Source organism: Anomaloglossus baeobatrachus, chromosome 7 (genome assembly GCF_048569485.1).
Source record: "Anomaloglossus baeobatrachus isolate aAnoBae1 chromosome 7, aAnoBae1.hap1, whole genome shotgun sequence".
NCBI classification, from domain to species: domain Eukaryota; kingdom Metazoa; phylum Chordata; class Amphibia; order Anura; family Aromobatidae; genus Anomaloglossus; species Anomaloglossus baeobatrachus.
Genome location: NC_134359.1, coordinates 294,980,698 through 295,003,542, shown reverse-complemented (window position 1 = coordinate 295,003,542; position 22,845 = coordinate 294,980,698). Strand labels below are relative to the sequence as shown.

The following is a 22,845-nucleotide window of genomic DNA, read 5'->3' as shown; positions in this document are numbered from 1 at the left end:
TATCACACAGGAGAGGATTAGATACAAAGCTCAGCAGACAGTATCACACAGGATAGGATTAGATACACAGCTCAGCAGACAGTATCACACAGGATAGGATTAGATACACAGCTCAGCAGACAGTATCACACAGGATGGGATTAGATACACAGCTCAGCAGACAGTATCACACAGGATGGGATTAGATACACAGCTCAGCAGACAGTATCACACAGGACAGGATTAGATACAAAGCTCAGCAGACAGTATCACACAGGAGAGGATTAGATACACAGCTCAGCAGACAGTATCACACAGGATAGGATTAGATACACAGCTCAGCAGACAGTATCACACAGGATAGGATTAGATACACAGCTCAGCAGACAGTATCACCCTTGGTAGATTATATACACGGCTGAGCAGACAGTATCACCCTTTGTTGGATTAGATACACGGCTGAGCAGACAGTATCCCCCTTGGTTGGATTAGATACACAGCTCAGCAGACAGTATCACATGATAGTATTAGATACACAGACAGTATCACCCTTGGTAGATTAGATTTCACGGCTGAGCAGACAGTATCACCCTTTGTTGGATTAGATACACGGCTGAGCAGACAGTATCCCCCTTGGTTGGATTAGATACAGCGCTCGCTCTGGTAGACACATTGTTGTGTTCGGTGGTCAGACGCTGTTGGGGTCATTGGTGGATTTGTCTGCAGACGATGGGAGGATGATGGGAGTTGTACTGAGCGTCACTGGGAAGACAAGCAATAGCTGAGGCGTGAAATCCGTATCTGGTTGTCAGGGAGAGGAATCTCCATAGCAACCAGTGACATGTCCGCCGCTGCATTCCTCTTCCTGGCATCCTCCAGATGAGACACTAAACATGGAGGCCACATTATAGCAGGAGACGGTAGCACGAGTACAGGACGGATGACACCACCCGTTACCGCCGCTCATTCACGGGACACCGCGTCTGACGCCCGTGTCATAGTAATGATGCATCCTGGGAAATAATGGCCTTCACAGGGGCTCACTAATGGGGGCTTTGGCGGTGGAAGGGAAGCGACAACCGCCCTAGGCCTAGATCAGGACCAGAAATTGTCGGTGGTGTTCCCCTTTAACTTTGACAGTATTTTTTGTATAGGAGCCATTTGTGTCAGCTGTCAGTGTTGCTAGGTTACCGCTTTTAGTGTTGCTAGGTAACACTTGTCGAAATTGCGCACATTAAGTCAGCGATCATATTTACCCCATTTTTTCCCGCGTCATCCCTGAGCATCCATTTATGTCACAGAGAAAAATCCCAAAAACGCCATTTTACATCACATTGGCGCAAAAGGTCAATATCCACCATTTTCGCAGCGGCGGCCTACACGTATATTCACACATGAGCCCCATAGACTCCGTATCGCGCCCGTGACCCGGGCCGTCGGCCATTTCATTGTGATGGGGTCTCTCGGTGAAGTCTATGATACAATAAGATGGCCGCTGATCTGATTGGAGCCGGCGCCTCATTCATACATCCTCGTCAGCCGAGGCGCAGTGAATGGAGGCTCGTCGCTCGCCTTTCATGTGCTCGTCCCTGCATTTCTGGGGGATGACGTTATCCACAGGAAAGACAAGAGGGTCTCAGGGGCGGGGGATGGGGGGCCGGTTACCATCCCGCTGTCTCTCCAGTGATGGAATCTCAATTACATTCACATGGAGATTGTGCAAATATTGACCCCCGCCCCATCCCGCAGTGTGAACGTCTGAGCGTGAAGCTTCACATATAGGAAACGTCCCACATTATTCCGCGATTTCGCCTCCATCGGCCTTCCAGCCAGGAATCTCACAGTATGCAAATCGCAAATATGTCATAATAAAACACTTCCCATGGGTCCGTCTTGTATGGACCGAGACGGCGGCTGTCAGAAGGGCGTCCCGAGAGGGTCACTGTCGGATAGACGCTCGAAATGAGATGGTCGGTCTCGGATGGTCACTGGGAGATGGTCATGATATGATGGTCAGGTAGAGATGGTTACTTTGAGATGGCCGGTATGAAATGGTCAGTGGGAGATGACCACTGGGAGATGTTTGGTATGAGATGGTCAGTGGGCAATGGTCGTCATGAGAGGGTCAGTGTGAGATGACCATTTGGAGATGGTCAGTATGAATGGCCGGTCTCGGATGGTCAATGGGAGTTGGTCATTATAAGATGGTCAGGAGTAGATGGTCACTTTGAGATGGCTGATATGAAATGGTCAGTGGAAGATGACCACTGAGAATTGGTCGGTATGAGATGGTCAGTATGAGATGGTCGATATGAGATGGTCAGTGCAAGATGGTCCGTATGAGATGGTCAATGGGAGATCATCAGTATGAGATAATCGGTGGGAGATGGTCAGTGTGTGATGGTCCGTGTGAATTGGCTGATATGAAATGTTCAGTGGAAGATGACCACTGAGAGTTGGTCGGTATGAGATGGTCAGTGTGAGATGGTTAGTATGAGATGATCGGTATGAGATGGTCAGTGGGAGATGGTCGATATGAGATGGTCAGTGCAAGATGGTCAGTGTGTGATGGTCCGTGTGAGATGGTTGGTATGAGATGGTCAGTGGGAGATCATCGGCATGAGATGGTCAGTGGGAGATGGTTGGTATGAGATGGTCAGTGGGAGATGGTTGGTATGAGATGGTCAGTGGGAGATCATCGGCATGAGATGATCGGTATGAGATGGTCAGTGGGAGATGGTTGGTATGGTTAGTGGGAGATGGTCACTGTAAAAAAGTCAGTAAGATATAGTCAGTATGAGATTATCAGAATGAGATGGTTACTTAGAGCTGGTCAGTGGGAGATAGTCATTTGGAGATGATCGGTATAAGATGGTCCATTTGAGATGGTCAGTATGAGGCGGTAATTGTGAAATGATCTGTGGGAGATGACCATTGGATATGGTTGGTATAAGATGGTCAGTGGGAGAAGGTCACTGTGAAAAGGTCAGTGGGAGATGGTTAGTACAAGATGGTCATTTGAAGATGACCAGTATTAGATGGTCAGTGTGAGATGGTACCGTATGAGACGATCAGTATGAGATAGTGTGAGATGTTCAGTGTGAGATGGTCACTTTGAGATGGTTGGTATGAGATTATCAGTATGAGATGGTTATTGTGAGATGGTTGATATGAGATGATCAGTGTGAGATGGTCACTTGGAGATGGTTGGTAAGAGATAGTCAGTGTGAGCAGATGGGTCTGAGATGGTGACTTGGACATAGTCACTGTGACATCCTTGGTATGAGATGGTAATTGAAACACGGTCAGTGTGAAATTGTCACTGTTAGATCGTCAGTATGAGATGGTTGATACATGATTCCTGGTATGAAGTGGTCACTTAGAGATGGTCAGTGGGAGATGGTCACTTGAAGATTGTTGACATGAGATGGTCATTGTGAGATAGTCAGTATGAGATGGTGAATGAGAGATGTTCTGTAGGACATGATCAGTGGGATATGTTTGATATGAGATGGTATGTGTGAAGTCAGTTGGAGATCATCAGTAGTAGATGGTCATTATGAGATGATCACCTGAAGATGTAAGTATTAGATGCTCAGTGTGAGATTATGAATATGAGATGGTCACTTGGAGATAATTGGTATGAGATGTCTACTGTGAGATGATCAGTATGAGCTAGTCAGTGTGAGATGGTTAGTGTGAGAAGGTCACTATGAGATGGTCATTGTAAGATGTTCGGTTGAAGTGGTCACTACTAAATGATTAGTATGAGATTAGTCACTATAAGATGAATGATCTAAGATGGTCAGTCTGAGATGGCCATGAGATGGTTGGTCTGAGATGGTTGTTTTGAAATGGTATATAATGGTCATGGTGAAATGGATGACATGAGATGATCAATTTGAGATGGTGGCTGTCAGAGGGTCATACTAAGATAGTCCTTTTCATATATTCTCTCAAAATGGCTTCTCTAAGATGATAAGTATGAGATAGTCATTTGGAGATGATCATTATGAGATGGTCTGTCTAAAACGGCGCAAGATAATTGGGGTGAGATGGTCACAATGTGACAGTTGCCATTATGGGATATTCATTATGAGATCATCAGTGTGAGATGGACAGTTTTAGATGGTTACTGTACTGATAGTCAGTCAGGTATGAATTGGTTACTCTGAAAGGATTCTTCTACGATGGTCACGCTGAGATGGTTGGTATGGAATAGTGATTGTAGAATCAAGGGTCTGAGATGGTCACAATCAGGTAGGCGTTTCTAGTTGTTTCGAAAAGTTAATTTGGATGTGATTATCTTAAGATGGTCACTTTAAGATGGTCCGACTGAGATGTATACTCTGAGGTAGTAAATTTAACATGGTTCCTCTAAACCAGCCATTCTGAGACGCTGACAATGAGGCGATGGCACTGTCATGGTCAGTCTAAAGCTAGGTCAGTCTCTTTTGAGATGGTCACTATGGGGCAGTTAGTTTTAGACTGTTACGCTATGAAGATTACTCTGAGGCTGTCAAAATTAGATGGTCAAATGTGAGTTGACAGCTCCAAACTGGTTAGTCTGAGACGTTTCTTCTAAGATGGTTCCTCAGTGATGGTCAGTCAGAATTGGTCACTCCATTCCTGAGCTTTTGCCTCCAATACCCTGTATATAAATCTACTCTTGTTAACCAAGTGGGTGTAGTTCTCAAGAAGACGCCCAATAAAAATAAGGACCACACCCACTTGTATACCAAGACTGGATTTATATACAGGGAAGTGATGGCCATATCTCAGGAACAGGGGGGTGCAGGAACAAGAGAAAAACAACGCCGGATTCAGGGGAACAGTGGGATTTTCACCATGTTTATGGCAAGTGACAGGTTTTCTTTAAGTGATGGTTATCTCGCGAATCCTTTAAAAATGAAAATGGTTGCATTGTGATGCTTTGGTGAAGGAATGACTAAGACACTGCTACTTGAGACGGTTCCTCCAGTAAGACAATTGGCTCGAGACAAGTCAAAATGAGATGGTTCTCCTAGATTGTAAGAGACAGTCGGTGAGATATGATGGATCTATACCGAAACGCTTTGTCCTGATGGTTATTCTTGGGGGTCGCACATTAGATTTCGTATATCAGGACGTACACCACTGACTCATTTTCTGAATTCGAGAACATTGGACAAACCAGCTCAGGGGTCTCCGAGGTTGTAGATTATAAAATGTTGGATTAAAGAAATGTCTTTGTATAGTCTTCCAAATCTGGAGACATTCCTTCATCTGCAGGATTTGGCGCCGTTCCTCGCCCCCTCATATTGATCCGTCTTAACATTGAGATGCATTAACTACTTTGTCGCTGGTGGTGGAGGTAATTAAACCCGGCTGCACAGGGGTCAGCCCCGAGAGGTCAAAGATCAGCCTTCATTTAGGATCTCCACCCCTCCTCCCAGTGTGGGCCGGTTACTGTGGTGACACAAGGCAAAATGTCTGACTGGTCAGTGCAGCTGTGTCTGGCCTCTCCGCAGCGCTGCACTGACCCCGGGTCACAGCTGGGTGCGGGGGAGGGGAGGAACGAGAATAATGGCCATCCCCAAAATAAGGGGCCAAAATACTAAGACGCTAATCCACCGCTATGGTTCTGTAGAGTAACCATGACATCACGTGATGACATCATCACGTATAGGGTCACCATTTAGGTGGATTTACCAGAAACACCACATAAGAGCCACCATTACGGAAACCCTTTCACCCAGTCGGTCGTCTAGACATCACATTTTGGCCTTCGGCACAGGTGCTTAGTTCCTTTCCGCTCACTTTTCTTGCTTCCTGTCCACCATCTTGTGCCACGCTTTATGAGACCAAATACCGCCACACATTGCCACGTTTTTACGATGTGTTTTTTTTCCGGTGCGTGGTTCTCACGTGTTTTACCTGAGAAATACGGGGCAAATTGTTTGTAAAACGCATAATTGGTTCTTGCAGCACAACTACCACAAAGTGTGAAACCAGCGAGCTGTCCGCGCCCGAAGCTGAGGCGGTGGAAGCGGGAAAACTGAGCAAGCGGAATGGACACGTATATGTATCTATTTCGGATTGTGACGTTCTGGTTTCGCGGAGACCCTCTATATACAGCCCTCATTTATAAGACTCCCAGATAAGACCCTCGGTCAGGATAAGGCATCGCTGACACCTGAAGGGGTTAATGAGGTCTCCTCCTTGGCATTGATTCCATTCTTCACTATTTCCCACCATCAGCTTTTCCCAGCATCTCAGAAGTGTAAAATCAGTGGTGTAATCGCGTGTTCTGCTCGTCCAGCACAGCAGACAGTGCGACAGCTGAGCACAGCAGGCTGCGGCTGACATGGGGCTGCCAGGGGGCAGGGAGAGCGCGCACACGACCTCTGCTGGACACACACGCAACTACAGCCTTTACATAAATCAATACCATGAGTGAACACCGCCACCTGCTGGTCACTTCTGTATGCACCAAATCTGGACTATACATAATGTGGCATGTATGGCACTGTATATTCCTGCACTAAAAAGGCTCCTATACTCCCTAACAATCTGACATCCTTCCCGTCACATTTATCATGTATGTGGTCACGTGTCCGCACCGAAGAGACTCACATTACCCTGCCGCAAACTGTAAAAAAATACCGTATAGTCAGCAAATAATAGCGCCATACAACCCCATCATGTGTACATACAAAGCCTAAAATAACAGCGCCATACAACCCCAACATATGTACATACAAAGCCTAAAATAACAGCGCCATACAACCCCAACATATGTACATACAAAGCCTAAAATAACAGCGCCATACAACCCCAACATATGTACATACACACCCTGAAATAATAGCGCCATACAACCCCAACATTTGTACATACACACCCTGAAATAACAGCGCCATACAACCCCAACATATGTACATACACACCCTGAAATAATAGCGCCATACAACCCCAACATATGTACATACAGATTCTAAAATAATACCGCCATACAACCCCAACATATGTACATACACACCCTGAAATAATAGCGCCATACAACCCCAACATATGTACATACAGATTCTAAAATAATACCGCCATACAACCCCAACATATGTACATACAAAGCCTAAAATAACAGCGACATACAACCCCAACATATTTACATACAGACCCTGAAATAATAGCGCCATACAACCCCAACATATGGACATACAAAGCCTAAAATAACAGCGCCATACAACCCCAACATATGTACATACAGACCCTAAAATAATAGCGCCATACAACCCCAACATATGTACATACACACCCTGAAATAATAGCGCCATACAACCCCAACATATGTACATACACACCCTGAAATAATAGCGCCATACAACCCAACATATGTACATACACACCCTGAAATAATAGCGCCATACAACCCCAACATATGTACATACACACCCTGAAATAATAGCGCCATACAACCCCAACATATGTACATACAGACCCTAAAATAATAGCGCCATACAACCCCAACATATGTATATACAGACCCTGAAATAATAGCGCCATACAACGCCAACATATGTATATACAGACCCTGAAATAACAGCGCCATACAACCCCAACATATGTACATACACACCCTGAAATAATAGCGCCATACAACCCCAACATATGTACATACAGACCCTGAAATAATAGCGCCATATACCCCCAACATATTTACATACACACCCTAAAATAATACTGCCATACAACGCCAACATATGTATATACAGACCCTGAAATAATAGCGCCATACAACGCCAACATATGTACATACAGACCCTGAAATAACAGCGCCATACAACCCCAACATATTTACATACAGACCCTAAAATAAAACCGCCATACAACCCCAACATATTTACATACAGACCCTGAAATAATAGCGCCATACAACCAACATATTTACATACAGACCCTAAAATAATAGCGCCATACAACCCCAACATATTTACATACAGACCCTAAAATAATAGCGCCATACAACCCCAACATATGTACATACACACCCTGAAATAATAGCGCCATACAACCCCAACATATGTACATACACACCCTGAAATAATAGCGCCATACAACCCCAACATATGTACATACACACCCTGAAATAATAGCGCCATACAACCCCAACATATGTACATACAGACCCTAAAATAATACTGCCATACAACCCCAACATATGTATATACAGACCCTGAAATAATAGCGCCATACAACGCCAACATATGTATATACAGACCCTGAAATAACAGCGCCATACAACCCCAACATATGTACATACACACCCTGAAATAATAGCGCCATACAACCCCAACATATGTACATACAGACCCTGAAATAATAGCGCCATATACCCCCAACATATTTACATACACACCCTAAAATAATACTGCCATACAACGCCAACATATGTATATACAGACCCTGAAATAATAGCGCCATACAACGCCAACATATGTACATACAGACCCTGAAATAACAGCGCCATACAACCCCAACATATTTACATACAGACCCTAAAATAAAACCGCCATACAACCCCAACATATTTACATACAGACCCTGAAATAATAGCGCCATACAACCAACATATTTACATACAGACCCTAAAATAATAGCGCCATACAACCCCAACATATTTACATACAGACCCTAAAATAATAGCGCCATACAACCCCAACATATTTACATACAGACCCTGAAATAACAGCGCCATACAACCCCAACATATGTACATACAGACCCTGAAATAACAGCGCCATACAACCCCAACATATGTACATACACACCCTGAAATAATAGCGCCATACAACCCCAACATATGTACATACAGACCCTGAAATAATAGCGCCATATACCCCCAACATATTTACATACACACCCTAAAATAATACTGCCATACAACGCCAACATATGTATATACAGACCCTGAAATAATAGCGCCATACAACGCCAACATATGTACATACAGACCCTGAAATAACAGCGCCATACAACCCCAACATATTTACATACAGACCCTAAAATAAAACCGCCATACAACCCCAACATATTTACATACAGACCCTGAAATAATAGCGCCATACAACCAACATATTTACATACAGACCCTAAAATAATAGCGCCATACAACCCCAACATATTTACATACAGACCCTGAAATAACAGCGCCATACAACCCCAACATATTTACATACAGACTCTAAAATAATACCGCCATACAACACCAACATATTTACATACAGACCCTGAAATAATACCGCCATACAACCCCAACATATTTATATACAGACCCTAAAATAATAGCGCCATACAACCTCAAAATAATAGTGCAATACAACACAAAATAAAAGTACCACACAACCTGAAAACAACACTGCCATAAAACCTCAAAGTAATAATGGCATTTAACTAAAAAATAATACTGTAATACCAGCTGAAAATAATAGTGCCATGTAATCTAAAAATAATAGTGCCAAGCAACCTCATGCTAATAGTACAATATAACCCAAAATATAAGCACACTACAACCTGAAAACAGTAACATAAACCTTTAAAATAATACTGCCATAAAACATCAAAATAATAGTGCGATACAAGCCCAAAAATAACAGCGAAATTTAACTCTAAAATAATACTGTCATCAACTGTCACCAGCTCAAAATAATAGTGCTATACAATCTAAAAATAATAGTGCTATACTACATACAAATAATAGTGCTATACAATCTAAAAATAATAGTGCTATACTACATACAAATAATAGTGCTATACAATCTAAAAATAATAGTGCTATACTACATACAAATAATAGTGCTATACAATCTAAAAATAATAGTGCTATACTACATACAAATAATAGTGCTATACAATCTAAAAATAATAGTGCTATACTACATACAAATAATAGTGCTATACAATCTAAAAATAATAGTGCTATACTACATACAAATAATAGTGCTATACAATCTAAAAATAATAGTGCCATGCAACCTCACACTAATGGTGCAATACAACACAAAATATCAGCACCATACAGCCCAAAAACAACAGTAACATAAACCTGCAAAATAATACTGCCATAAAACATCAAAATAATACCGCAATACAAGCCCAAAAACAATAGTGCCATTTACCTGTAAAATAATCCTGTCATCAGCTGTCACCAGCTTCAAATAATAGTGCCATACTACCTGTAAATAATAGTGCCATACTACCTGAAAATAATAGTGCCATACTACCTGAAAATAATAGTGCCATACTACCTGAAAATAATAGTGCTGTATAATGTAAAAATAATAGTGCCATGCAACCTCAAACTAATGGTGCAATACAACACAAAATAAAAGTACCATACAAGCCAAAAACAACACTGCCATAACCTCATAAAGTAATATGGCCATAAAACATCAAAAATAGCGCAATATAACTAAAAAAAAAATAGTGCCATTTAACTCTAAAATAATATTGTCATAAACGTCAAAATAATAGCGCAATGCAAGCCCAAAAACAATAGCGTCATATACCTGTAAAATAATACTGTCATCAACTGTTACCAGCTCAAAATAATATTGCCATACTACCTAAAAATAATAGTGCTGTGCAACCTCATCCTAATAGTGCAATGCAACACAAAATTAAAGTATCATACAAGCCATAAACCCACAAAGTAATACTGCCATAAAACATAAAAAATAGTAGCGCAATACAACTCCAAAAACAATTGTGCCATTTAGCTCTAAAATAATATTGTCACTCCAGCTCAAAATAATAGCGCAATGCAACCTAAAAATAATAGTGCCGTCCAACCTCCAACCGCAAAATAAGCGTTACATATAAGCTCTAAATATTAGTGCCATACAATGCCACAAATAGTTGTGCTATACAATCAGGAAATTGTAGGGCCACATAACCCCAAAATAATAATGCCATAATAGTAGCGCCAAACAGATTGTAAAATAATAGTGCTAGTGCCATATAGACAAAGAGTATTACCAATCTTCATATAACACTACAAAAAAAATAATAGTGCATAGTAAACCAACATATAAGTGCCATATAGTTCCCAAATAATACAGCTATACGGTGCCTGCTCACAAGAGATAATGCAGTAGTTTTGTGCAGATAATACCGCCACTCACTGCCACTACCTCTCAAAATAATAGTGTCATACAGTCACATGTCCCGACTTCAGACTAAAGTTGGCCGCACCTACCAAGAGTCCGATGTGTATGGGCGGGGGGAGGGGTGGGGGCGAGGCGGGAGGGGGTCTCGGTCTCACTTTTTTACGAATTAATCGACGAGCCGCCATGTTGTTCTGGATGAAAACTTGGAATCCTTATATATTTTAATATATTTAAAGCATGGTGAAAAAACAGCACGAGATCGTTCCATAGACAGTGCTCTCCAAGGAATGAGAAGAGTCCGAAAAAAGAGACAGGAGGAGAGAAACATGCGGGTGGGGGGGCATAATGGACCGGGCGGGGGGGGGGGATAATGGAGCGGGCGGGGCATGGGACACGCATACATACAGACAGACCGTGTCATATGGGATATGAGAAGGGATGAGAGGGTGATATCTAGAGAAAAAGACCCTGTGGAATCAGAGATGGACGGAGACGGCACAAGACGAGAACAGAAAAGGAACGTCTGATTGTATGGTAACCCCTGAAGCTTCCTTTTTTACTATCACGTCGTCCAAGTGACATCTCACAGTTCTCGTGAACTCGGAACAAAGGTGTCAAAAAAGCACAAATGTAAGAAAAAAATGATAAAAAAAAACAAAAATGGCACTGCTTCTCCCTGGTCTTCTGGGGATGGGGCAGGTCATGGCGGGAAGAGATGAACAGTAATGTCCTCCACCTTGATGAAAGCAGTGAATCAAGCAACAGCATCAATGTACAGGCACTGGGGCAAGCCGGGAAGATGGATGAGGGATGGGACCCCTCCCGATCCAAGCAAAGGTTTATACAGCGTCCTTCCTGACGGACGTTCCTCTGGTCAGTTGACTACACCGCGTTGTACAGTCCACTCCACGCATCAACCGAGACACGGCATTAAGACCACCGAAGGCCGACCCAGATCTTCTTCTTGCGTGTGGTCATGTGTAGACCTTGAATCTTTGATGTCCTTTTATGGAACGTCTTGGCCAAATCTAAGGTTCCGCCAACCGTCCTCACTAAAAACCATCAGCTCCAGGACAATAGATAGAAAAACGTTGAGCGAGAAGGTAGTAAACAGGCAGATGATGGAAACGTCCATACTATATATCTATAGACCGGAGTGTAAAAATAAGAAAGGCGACGCAAGATCTTGGTACGAGATGGATCTCTCCAACTACTCCGTCAGGTGGAGTTCGGGCATGTCATCAACAGCCTGCGAAACCTTTCTAAAGAACTTTCCGAAAATAAATGCCACGATCCGGCGGAATCACTTCCTGACGCTGGTTTTCTTGGACCTTCCCAACCTTAAAATGCAGATTAAAAAGAACAGAACCCCAAAAAAATAACCATCTTCAAAAAATATTAGGAACCAAACTATGGAGGACCACCACTGGAACTGGAAGCGACACTCCACAATGTGCTGCACTCCACCTCACGCCATACAATCCCTGTAGAGAGAACGTGGATGGGGTTTTCGGATGGGAGCCGGCTCTACTGGTTGTGAGTATCAATCCACGACAGAGAAGACAAGAGATGAGGCGCGGGAAATAATACAACCCCCGACATCGGGACATGGAATGAGGTCTTCACAAACCGGAGTGTGAAATATCTCCCAGGATCTTGCTCTCTTTATTTTTCTGCTTTTTTTTCAGCAAATCAATGACTCGGGAAGTCAATGCTTCCGTAGCCAAAGTCTCCGATCGGATGATGGTCGGTGCTGGGAATGGTTTCGGAGGATACGGCTCCTGCTGGTTACTCGATCACCACGCAACGAGGCAGGTGCTGGGAGAAATATTTAAAGAGCTCAGGAGTGGCACCGGGACAGTTGGTAAGTTCCAATTCTTCTAGGTCTTGTAGCTGAACGAGACCCGAAAGGCCGGTGGTGGTGAGGAGAGGACAACCTGGGGGAGATAAGACAGATCATGAGGGTTTTTAAAAGTGGACTTCAGAGAAAGCTTCTCTTGGTATAAGAACCCTATCATCCAGTACACCGAGTATAACAACCCCCCAACATCCAGTACAGTAGCGAAGATATATAAACTCACCGGCCAGAGATAAGAGGCGTAAACTTTTCATTCCCAGGAGATGCTTCAAGCCGAAGTCTTGTACCTGGAACAGAAAGCGATATGGGAGTGATCAGATACATCATGTATTTGGGGTTCATACCACACCATTGATCCATTTTTACCTGGCAGCACCAACGGAGGTACAAACTCCGGAGCGACGACATTGTGGACAGGTAGCTGAGTCCAGTGTCTGTGATCCGTACACACCTGAGGAGAGCAATAGCACATTATATTATATCCGTCCTTCTAAATGGACATAGTCACGGTTTTGTCATCTCGAGAAGGATTCGTTCATGCTCCTTTTTTCTAAGATCAGTCCTGGGGGCGCTATTGCATAGATTCCAATGACAGTTTACCTATCAGAAGTGGTGGAAGGCGGTACTGCAAGTTAGAGTAAATAAGATTTTGGGAGATCAGACAGGAATTGGTGGGGTGGTTTGATGGATTCAGAAGAACTATTATGATGAGAATCCATTCACCGACAATGAAGTCTTTATCTTTGTGAATTTTTGGAAACCTTAAGTTCCTGCTATGGGGTCTCAAGGGACCTCTGAAATGAATGTGACACATGGCTGATGAACGGGGGTGTTTGCAAGGTGTGGCACAGAGGAAGATCACCTTCATTAAGGATCAGAGATAAGCAGGGCATCAATAAACAAGAACTTCGGGACCTTTATTATTAAACATTTATATCCAGCACCCTACAGCGCCCCTCAGTAACTTTGGGACCATTTCAGGGGTTCTTTATGCTAAAATAGCATGAGAATGGCTATCCTTTCCAATTTACCACCCACCTATCCAGAACGAGCTCCTCCAGCTTGTGCAGGTCACATGCAATGTACTCCAATGCTGTGTCCGTCAGTCTGGGGCACCACGACAGGTCCAGTCCTCGTAATCTTCTCAGGTTTTCGGCCACCAGCTCCACCCCATCATCGGTCACTTTGGAGCACCCAGAAAGGCTGAGGACAGTGAGGTTGGGCAGGCTGTGGACCACATTGACCACGCCATGGTTGGTGATCTCCCAGCAGGAGTGGAGGCGTAGCGTATGTGTGGCTCGGCCCTGTTTGGCAGTAAAGTACGCCAGCGCTGTGTCCGTTACATGGTAGGCTTGCAGGTTTAGCTCCCCCAGATTAGGGAGCAGCTGGGAGATGGCCGCTACCGCATCATCCGCCACGTTGATACAGTCACTGACACTCAGAGAAGTGATGCGTCCATGTAAACTGGACCACAAACCGGCCTCTGTGAAGTCATTACACCCAGACAGCTCCAGCCGGACCACCCCCTGCATCTGCTCCAGCATTACCTGAGGGAAAGGGAACATTTCACAGTCATCACCAAAAAAAGAGGAAAATCAAAGCCGTCATATTGTCAAGACACCGGCAACCATGGGGGAAACGGTATTACAATGTGTACGTGTAGACCAGGGCCGTGCAAAGTGCATCCCGTGGGCCACATCTGACTATTTCAGTCCCACCCGCTGACCAAGACAGCCGAAGGGGTGAAACAGTGGACCATGGCCACACCATGCCCTTCCCCGCCGTCCGTCCACCGCCGCTAGTTTCTTGGTATCCCAACTATCTACATCCTCAGGATCCAGATGGCGGTGAATACATCGGTGGAGAATGGTGCTCCTGGCTCCGTCTTCCACTAATCAGTGTGTGGGGGCTCATATTGTATATAGGGGGCTATATGGGGCTCATTCTGTATATAGGGGGCTATGTGCAGACGTTTCGTCTGCACCATGACAAGTATGCACCATGTAAGTATGATGCATTGAATTAGGCCAGAATTGGGCTGGAAGTGACCGGAAGGTAACTGGATACATAGTCACTGTAAACAATGTCTGTGTTCACCTTCACTTTCACCTCTATAATACTTCACTTTCTACTTTCCCCTCTGATCTCTACACCAAGTAATGGCCTGGTCATCTCCCCCTCCATCCTCCCCACCCATCTCTCCCTCCATCCTCCCCACCCATCTCTCCCTCCATCCTCCCCACCCATCTTACCTTCCCCTCAGATATTTTCCTCCACATTTCACCCAGTGTCTCCAGACGCACACGACCACCTCATGGCCTCTCCTGCTCCCACCTACTAACACTCTCTCTGCTTCTCCTCACTGCTGGAGATATCTCACCTAATCCTGGTCCTCCTCATCACATCCCTATTGTCACTTCAAACCCTCATCCACAACCTAACACAAATTTCCGCAACCTCGCAAACCTCATACCCATTCACCCAGGCCCCGCTCCCCCAGTCCCACTAACAGGAGCTCTATGGAACGCTCGCTCTGTCTGCAACAAACTATCCTACATTCATGACCTTTTCATCACTAATAAACTCTCCTTCCTCGGCATCACAGAAACCTGGCTCACCCCCTCTGACACAGCCTCTCCCGGCTCACCCCCTCTGACACTGCCTCTCCTGGCTCACCCCCTCTGACACGGCCTCTCCCGGCTCACCCCCTCTGACATGGCCTCTCCTGGCTCACCCCCTCTGACACTGCCTCTCCCGGCTCACCCCCTCTGACACTGCCTCTCCCGGCTCACCCCCTCTGACACTGCCTCTCCCGGCTCACCCCCTCTGACACGGCCTCTCCCGGCTCACCCCCTCTGACACGGCCTCTCCTGGCTCACCCCCTCTGACACTGCCTCTCCCGGCTCACCCCCTCTGACACTGCCTCTCCCGGCTCACCCCCTCTGACACAGCCTCTCCCGGCTCACCCCCTCTGACACTGCCTCTCCCGGCTCACCCCCTCTGACACTGCCTCTCCCGGCTCACCCCCTCTGACACGGCCTCTCCCGGCTCACCCCCTCTGACACAGCCTCTCCTGGCTCACCCCCTCTGACACTGCCTCTCCCGGCTCACCCCCTCTGACACGGCCTCTCCTGGCTCACCCCCTCTGACACGGCCTCTCCTGGCTCACCCCCTCTGACACAGCCTCTCCTGGCTCACCCCCTCTGACACAGCCTCTCCCGGCTCACCCCCTCTGACACTGCCTCTCCCGGCTCACCCCCTCTGACACTGCCTCTCCCGGCTCACCCCCTCTGACACAGCCTCTCCCGGCTCACCCCCTCTGACACAGCCTCTCCCGGCTCACCCCCTCTGACACAGCCTCTCCCGGCTCACCCCCTCTGACACTGCCTCTCCCGGCTCACCCCCTCTGACACAGTCTCTCCTGGCTCACAGTCTCTCCTGGCTCACCCCCTCTGACACAGCCTCTCCTGGCTCACCCCCTCTGACACAGCCTCTCCTGGCTCACCCCCTCTGACACAGCCTCTCCTGCTGCACTTTCTTATGGTGGTCTCCAACTCTCTCACACCCCCCGCCCCAGTAACAAGCATGGTGGAGGAGTTGGTTTGCTCCTGTCCGACCAATGCTCCTTTACACCAATTCCACTACCACCCACTGTTACTCTCCCATCTTTTGAGGTGCACTGCGTTGGTATCTACGCCCCCTCCAACCTTCAGCTGGCTGTCATTTACCGCCCTCCAGGGCCAGCCACCGCCTTTTTTGACCATTTCACCACCTGGCTACTACACTTCCTTTCCACCAACATCCCCACCATCATCATGGGAGATTTCAACATCCCCATTGACACTTCCCACTCATCTGTCTCCAAACTTCTAACACTCGCTTCCTCCTTCGGCCTCACCCAATGGTCTTCTGCAGCTACTCACAAAGATGGCCACACGCTGGACCTCATCTTCACTCACCTCTGTTCCCTATCTAACCTCTCTAAGGGTGGCTTTACATGCTGCGATATCCGGCCCGATATCGCTAGCATGAGACCCGCCCCCATCGTTTGTGCGCGACGGGCATATCGCTGTCCGTCGCGCACAAAAACGCGCACCTCCATCACATGTACTTACATGGCCTTTGACGTCGCTATGACTAGCGTACCGCCTCCTTTCTAAGGGGGCGGTCCGTTTGGCGTCACAGCAACGTCACTAAGTGGCCGCCCAATGATAGCGGAGGGGCGGAGATGAGCGGGACGTAACATCCCGCCCACCTCCTTCCTTCCGCATTGTGGCCAGAGGCAGTTAAGGAGATGATCCTCGTTACTGCGGCGTCACATGTAGCGATGTGTGCTGCCGCAGGGACGAGGATCAACTTCGCCTCAGCGACAGCAGCGATAATTGGGAGCGGACCCCCATGTCAACGAGGAGCGATTTGGAACTTTTTTGCAACGATCCAAAATCGCTCCTAGGAGTCACACGCAGCAACATCGCTACGGCGGCCGGATGTGCGTCACAAAATCCGTGACCCCAACGAGATCGCTGTAGCGAAATCGTAGCGTGTAAAGCCCGCTTAACTCACCTCTCCCCCTGTCTGACCACAACCTACTCACATTCTCTTCCCTCTCTTCTCCAAGTACGTAACCCTGCCATCACAAAGTTTCACACCCTCGCAGAAATCTCAATCACCTTGATTTACACGCACTTTCTCAGTCCCTTCTCCCTCTCAAAGACATTGCATTTTTACACAATGCAGATGCTGCTGCAACTTTATACAACACTACAATCTCTGCAACTCTCGAATCAGCTGCCCCCCTCACACACACCAAAACCCGCACAATCAACAGGCAACCCTGGCACACGAGGCAGACTAAAGAACTGAGACGGGCTTCCAGAATTGCTGAGCGCAGATGGAAGAAGTCTCATTCCACTGAGCACTTCATTGCATATAAAGAGTCCCTCACCACTTTCAAGTCCACACTCAGTGCTGCAAAACAAGCCTACTTCTCATCCCTCATATCCTCTCTCTCTCTCAACCCTAAACAGCTATTCAACACTTTCAATTCTCTCCTCCGTCCTCCGGCACCACCTCCGTCTCCTCTCCTCCGTCCTCCAGCACCACCTCCCTCTCCTCTCCTCCGTCCTCCAGCACCACCTCCCTCTCCTCTCAGCTGAAGACTTTGCCTTTCTTCAAGCAGAAGATTGACAACATCAGAGCAAGCTTTAGCCCACAATCACCACGGCCCCTCATCGTAGCTACTCAGCCCTCTTCCTCCAAATCCAGCTTCTCCATCATGACAGAAAGCAATCTCTCCACTCTACTCTCAAGATCACATCTAACCACCTGTGCACTGGACCCGCTCCCATCGCACCTCATCCCCAACATCACCGTAGTCCTCATTCCAGCCCTAACCCATCTCTTCAACCTATCACTAACAACTGGTGTATTCCCCTCATGCTTTAAACATGCCTCCTTTACACCCATCCTCAAAAAGCCCTCCCTTGACCCATCCTCTGTGTCAAACTATCGCCCCATATCCCTTCTCCCCTATGCCTCAAAACTACTGGAATAGCATGTCCATCTTGAACTGTCCTCATACCTCTCCTCCTGCTCCCTCTTTGACCAGCTACAATCTGGCTTCTGACCACATCACTCTACTGAAACTGACCTAACCAAAGTCACCAATGATCTACGAACCGCCAAAGCCAAGCGATACTACTCTATCCTCCTCCTGGACCTTTCCTTTGCCTTCGACACAGTAGACCATTCCCACTTACTACAGATTCTCTCATCTCTGGGCATCACAGACTTGGCCCTATCTTGGATCTCCTCATACCTAACCGACCGAACTTTCAGCGTCTCCCATTCTCACACCACTTCCTCATCTCGCCCCCTATCTGTCGGTGTCCCCCAAGGATCAGTTCTTGGACCCCTGCTGTTCTCCATCTACACCTTCGGCCTGGGACAGCTCATAGAGTCTCACGGCTTCCAGTATCATCTCTATGCCGATGACACACAGATCTACCTCTCTGGACCTGACATCACATCCTTATTAACCAGAATCCCACAATGTCTCTCTGCTATTTCATCCTTCTTCTCTGCGCGATTCCTAAAGCTTAACATGGACAAAACAGAGTTCATTGTCTTTCCTCCTCCTCACTCATCTCCTCCAACAAGCCTTTCCATCAAACTCGATGGTTGCTCACTCACCCCAGTCTCACAGGCTCGTTGCCTTGGAGTAACCCTCAACTCTGCTCTATCCTTCAAGCCACACATCCAAGCCCTCTTCACCTCATGCCGATTACAACTCAAAAATATCTCCCGGCTCCGTGCTTTCCTTATCCAAGAATCAGCAAAAACATTAGTGCATGCCCTCATCATCCCCCGCCTCGACTACTGCAACCTCCTGCTGTCTGGTCTCCCTTCCAACACTCTTGCACCCCTCCAATCTATCCTAAACTCTGCGGCCCGCTTAATCCACCTCTCCCCCCCGCTACTCCCCAGCCTCGCCAATCCCTCCACTGGCTTCCCATCGCCCAACGACTCCAGTTCAAAACATTAACCATGACATACAAAGCCATCCACAACCTGTCTCCTCCCTACATCTGTGACCTAGTCTCCCGGTACTTACCTGCACGCAACCTCAGATCCTCACAAGATCTCCTTCTCTGCTCCTCTCTTATCTCCTCTTCCCACAATCGCGTACAAGATTTCTCCCGTGCCTCCCCCACACTCTGGAACGCTCTACCTCAGCACATCAGACTCTCCCCTACCGTGGAAAGCTTCAAGAGGAACCTCAAGACCCACCTCTTCCAACAAGCCTACAACCTACAGTAACCCTCAGTCCAGTAGACCACTGCGCAACCAGCTCTGTCCTCACCTATTGTATCACCACCCATCCCCTGTAGACTGTGAGCCCTCGCGGGCAGGGTCCTCTCTCCTCCTGTAGACTGTGAGCCCTCGCGGGCAGGGTCCTCTCTCCTCCTGTAGACTGAGCCCTCGCGGGCAGGGTCCTCTCTCCTCCTGTAGACTGTGAGCCCTCGTGGGCAGGGTCCTCTCTCCTCCTGTAGACTGTGAGCCCTCGTGGGCAGGGTCCTCTCTCCTCCTATACCAGTCTGTTTTATACTGTTGATGATTGTTGTACGTATACCCTCTTTCACTTGTAAAGCGCCATGGAATAAATGGCGCTATAATAATAAATAATAATAATAATGTGGTTATAATGTATTTAGGAGGCTATGTGAGACCCCATACTGTATATAGGGGCTATTTGGGGCGCATAATGTATATTGGAGGCTATGTGAGGACTCATACTGTATATAGGAGTCTATGTGGGGCTCATACTGTATATAGGAGTCTATGTAGGGTTCATACTGTATATAGGTACTATGTGGGGTTCATACTGTATATAGGGAATTATGTGGGGTTCAATGTATATAGGAGGTGTATATACACACTGTATATAGAGGGGCTATATGGGGCTAATGTATACGGGGCTATACGAGGCTCATAATGTAAATAAGAGGCTATGTGAAGGTCCATACTGTACTTAGTAGGCTACGTGGGTCTAATAATGTATTTAGGGGCTATGTGGGGCTCATAATGTAAATAGGAGGCTATGTGAGGGCCCATAGTGTATTTAGGAGGCTATGTAGGGCTAATAATATTTATAGGAGGCTATGTGGGGGCTCACACTGTATTTAGGAGGCTATGTGAGGCTAATAATGTATATAGGGGCTATGTAGAGCTTAGAATGTATATAGGAAGCTATGTGGTAAGTATACTGTATATAGGGGGCTATGTGTCTGGTGATACTGTATATAGGAGGCTTTGTGGTGGCTTATACTGTATAGAGGGGCTATGTGAGACTTATACTGTATATAAGAGACTATGTTGGGGCTCACACTGTATATAGGGGGCTATGTGGGGATTTACACTGTGTATAGAGGGGCTATGCAGGGACTCATACTGTATATAGTGGCTACCTGAAGGCTTATCTTGTATATAGGGGGAAATGTGGGGGCTCAAACTGAATATAGAGGCAATGTGGGAGCTTACACTGTATATAGAGGGGCAATGTGGGGGCTCACACTGTATATAGAGGGGCAATGTGGGGGCTCACACTGTATATAGAGGGGCAATGTGGGGGCTCACACTGTATATAGAGGGGCAATGTTGGGGCTCACACTGTATATAGAGGGGCAATGTGGGGGCTCACACTGTATATAGAGGGGCAATGTGGGGGCTCACACTGTATATAGAGGGGCAATGTTGGGGCTCACACTGTATATAGAGGGGCAATGTGGGGGCTCACACTGTATATAGAGGGGCTAGGTGAAGGCTTATCCTGTATATAGAGGGGCAATGTGGGGGCTCACACTGTATATAGAGGGGCAATGTGGGGGCTCACACTGTATATAGAGGGGCTAGGTGAAGGCTTATCCTGTATATAGAGGGGCAATGTGGGGGCTCACACTGTATATAGAGGGGCGTTTAGTGAAATGCTGATAATAGCTTCTATTTAAAGGGGTTGTTCACTACTTAGATCCTGCTGAGATAGGATATGCGATAGATCAATGTCAGATGGATGGGGCCTGAGCACCCGGCATCCTAAACCTAGCATTGATTACTAACCCCATAAAAGCCCGGACAACCCCTTTAAGCAGATGGTAAATAGAAAAAACACTACAACAGCTACCAAGAAGCAGCCGAGCCGTAAGGAGCAGGTAACAATGCACAGATCTGGGTCCAGAGAGTGCTGGCTCTGGGGGTCCAGAGAGTGCTGGCTCTGGGGGTCCAGAGAGTGCTGGCTCTGGGGGTCCAGAGAGTGCTGGGTCTCGGGGTCCAGAGAGTGCTGGGTCTGGGGGTCCAGAGAGTGCTGGGTCTGGGGGTCCAGAGAGTGCTGGGTCTGGGGGTCCAGGGTTTACATCAGACCTAGTACAAAATCTGCATGGCGTTGGCAGGATCCTTGTGTGGATCCCTCAGGATTATATTGTGAGCTCCAGTGGATTCAAAGTCTGATGTGAATATGACGATCTCTGTACAGCGCTGCAGTATCTGCTGGTGTTATAGAAGCAACATGAAAGGACTATATTAGTTAGGTTCCGCTATAAAAACACAACACTACTGCAGTACCAGAGAGATCCACCAGGTGGCAGAAAGCCTTCTGTCACACAGTGACTGCAGTCACATATACTGGGAGACATATTGTGCAGGAGCGAGGGTGTAACTACAGTAGGTGCCGGGGCTACAATCGCTCCTGGAGCCTAGGAGGGCCAAAAAGTCCCCATGACCTAAATAAAACAACCAGTGCTATTAAAGACTTGTAATAATTGGAGGTCCCGAGGGAGCATTTGCATTGGCGTCCATGAGCGTCACTGTTACACCACTGTGCAGGAGCATAAAGAGAGGGTGCAACGGCAATGCAATACATGGCACCTGCCATATATTAGCGGACAGCTAACCTCGGCGTGCCTATTATAGGTGCATACAATGACATCATACCCCAGGCCGGGCAAGCCAAAGTCAGCTGCTCGCTCCTACGCCGGCTATAGCAGAGGACGTCACTCGGAGGAAGGTAAGAAGAATCTTTTTTTTTTTTTTTAAAAATGTGTTGGATGGAGGACATTACACCAGGAAAGGGCCCAGGATAGAAGACATAACACCAGGAAAGGGCCCAGGATAGAAGACATTACACCAGGAAAGGCCCCAGGATATAAGACATTACACCAGGAAAGCCCCCAGGATAGAAGACATTACACCTGGAAAGGGCCCAGGATGGAGGACATTACACCAGGAAAGAGTCCAGGATGGAGGACATTACACCAGAAAAGGGCCCAGGATGGAGGACATTACACCAGGAAAGGGCCCAGGATGGAG

At 46.8% G+C, this 22,845-nt stretch overlaps 1 protein-coding gene across 2 annotated transcripts in view; it reads right to left on the bottom strand.

Moving 5' to 3' along the window:
- Positions 1 to 11,329: 11,329 nt before the first annotated feature.
- FBXL16 (F-box and leucine rich repeat protein 16) overlaps positions 11,330 to 22,845 on the bottom strand; it is a 70,788-nt gene continuing 59,272 nt past the window's right edge. For both annotated transcript variants that reach the window (XM_075318449.1, XM_075318450.1), the window contains exons 3-6: positions 14,023 to 14,531; positions 13,351 to 13,435; positions 13,208 to 13,271; positions 11,330 to 13,063 (exon numbers count right to left, since the gene is read on the bottom strand). In XM_075318449.1, coding sequence (XP_075174564.1) covers positions 12,915 to 13,063; positions 13,208 to 13,271; positions 13,351 to 13,435; positions 14,023 to 14,531 — 807 coding nt within the window. In that variant the 3' untranslated portion in view covers positions 11,330 to 12,914. The remainder of the gene's footprint in view (positions 13,064 to 13,207; positions 13,272 to 13,350; positions 13,436 to 14,022; positions 14,532 to 22,845) is intronic.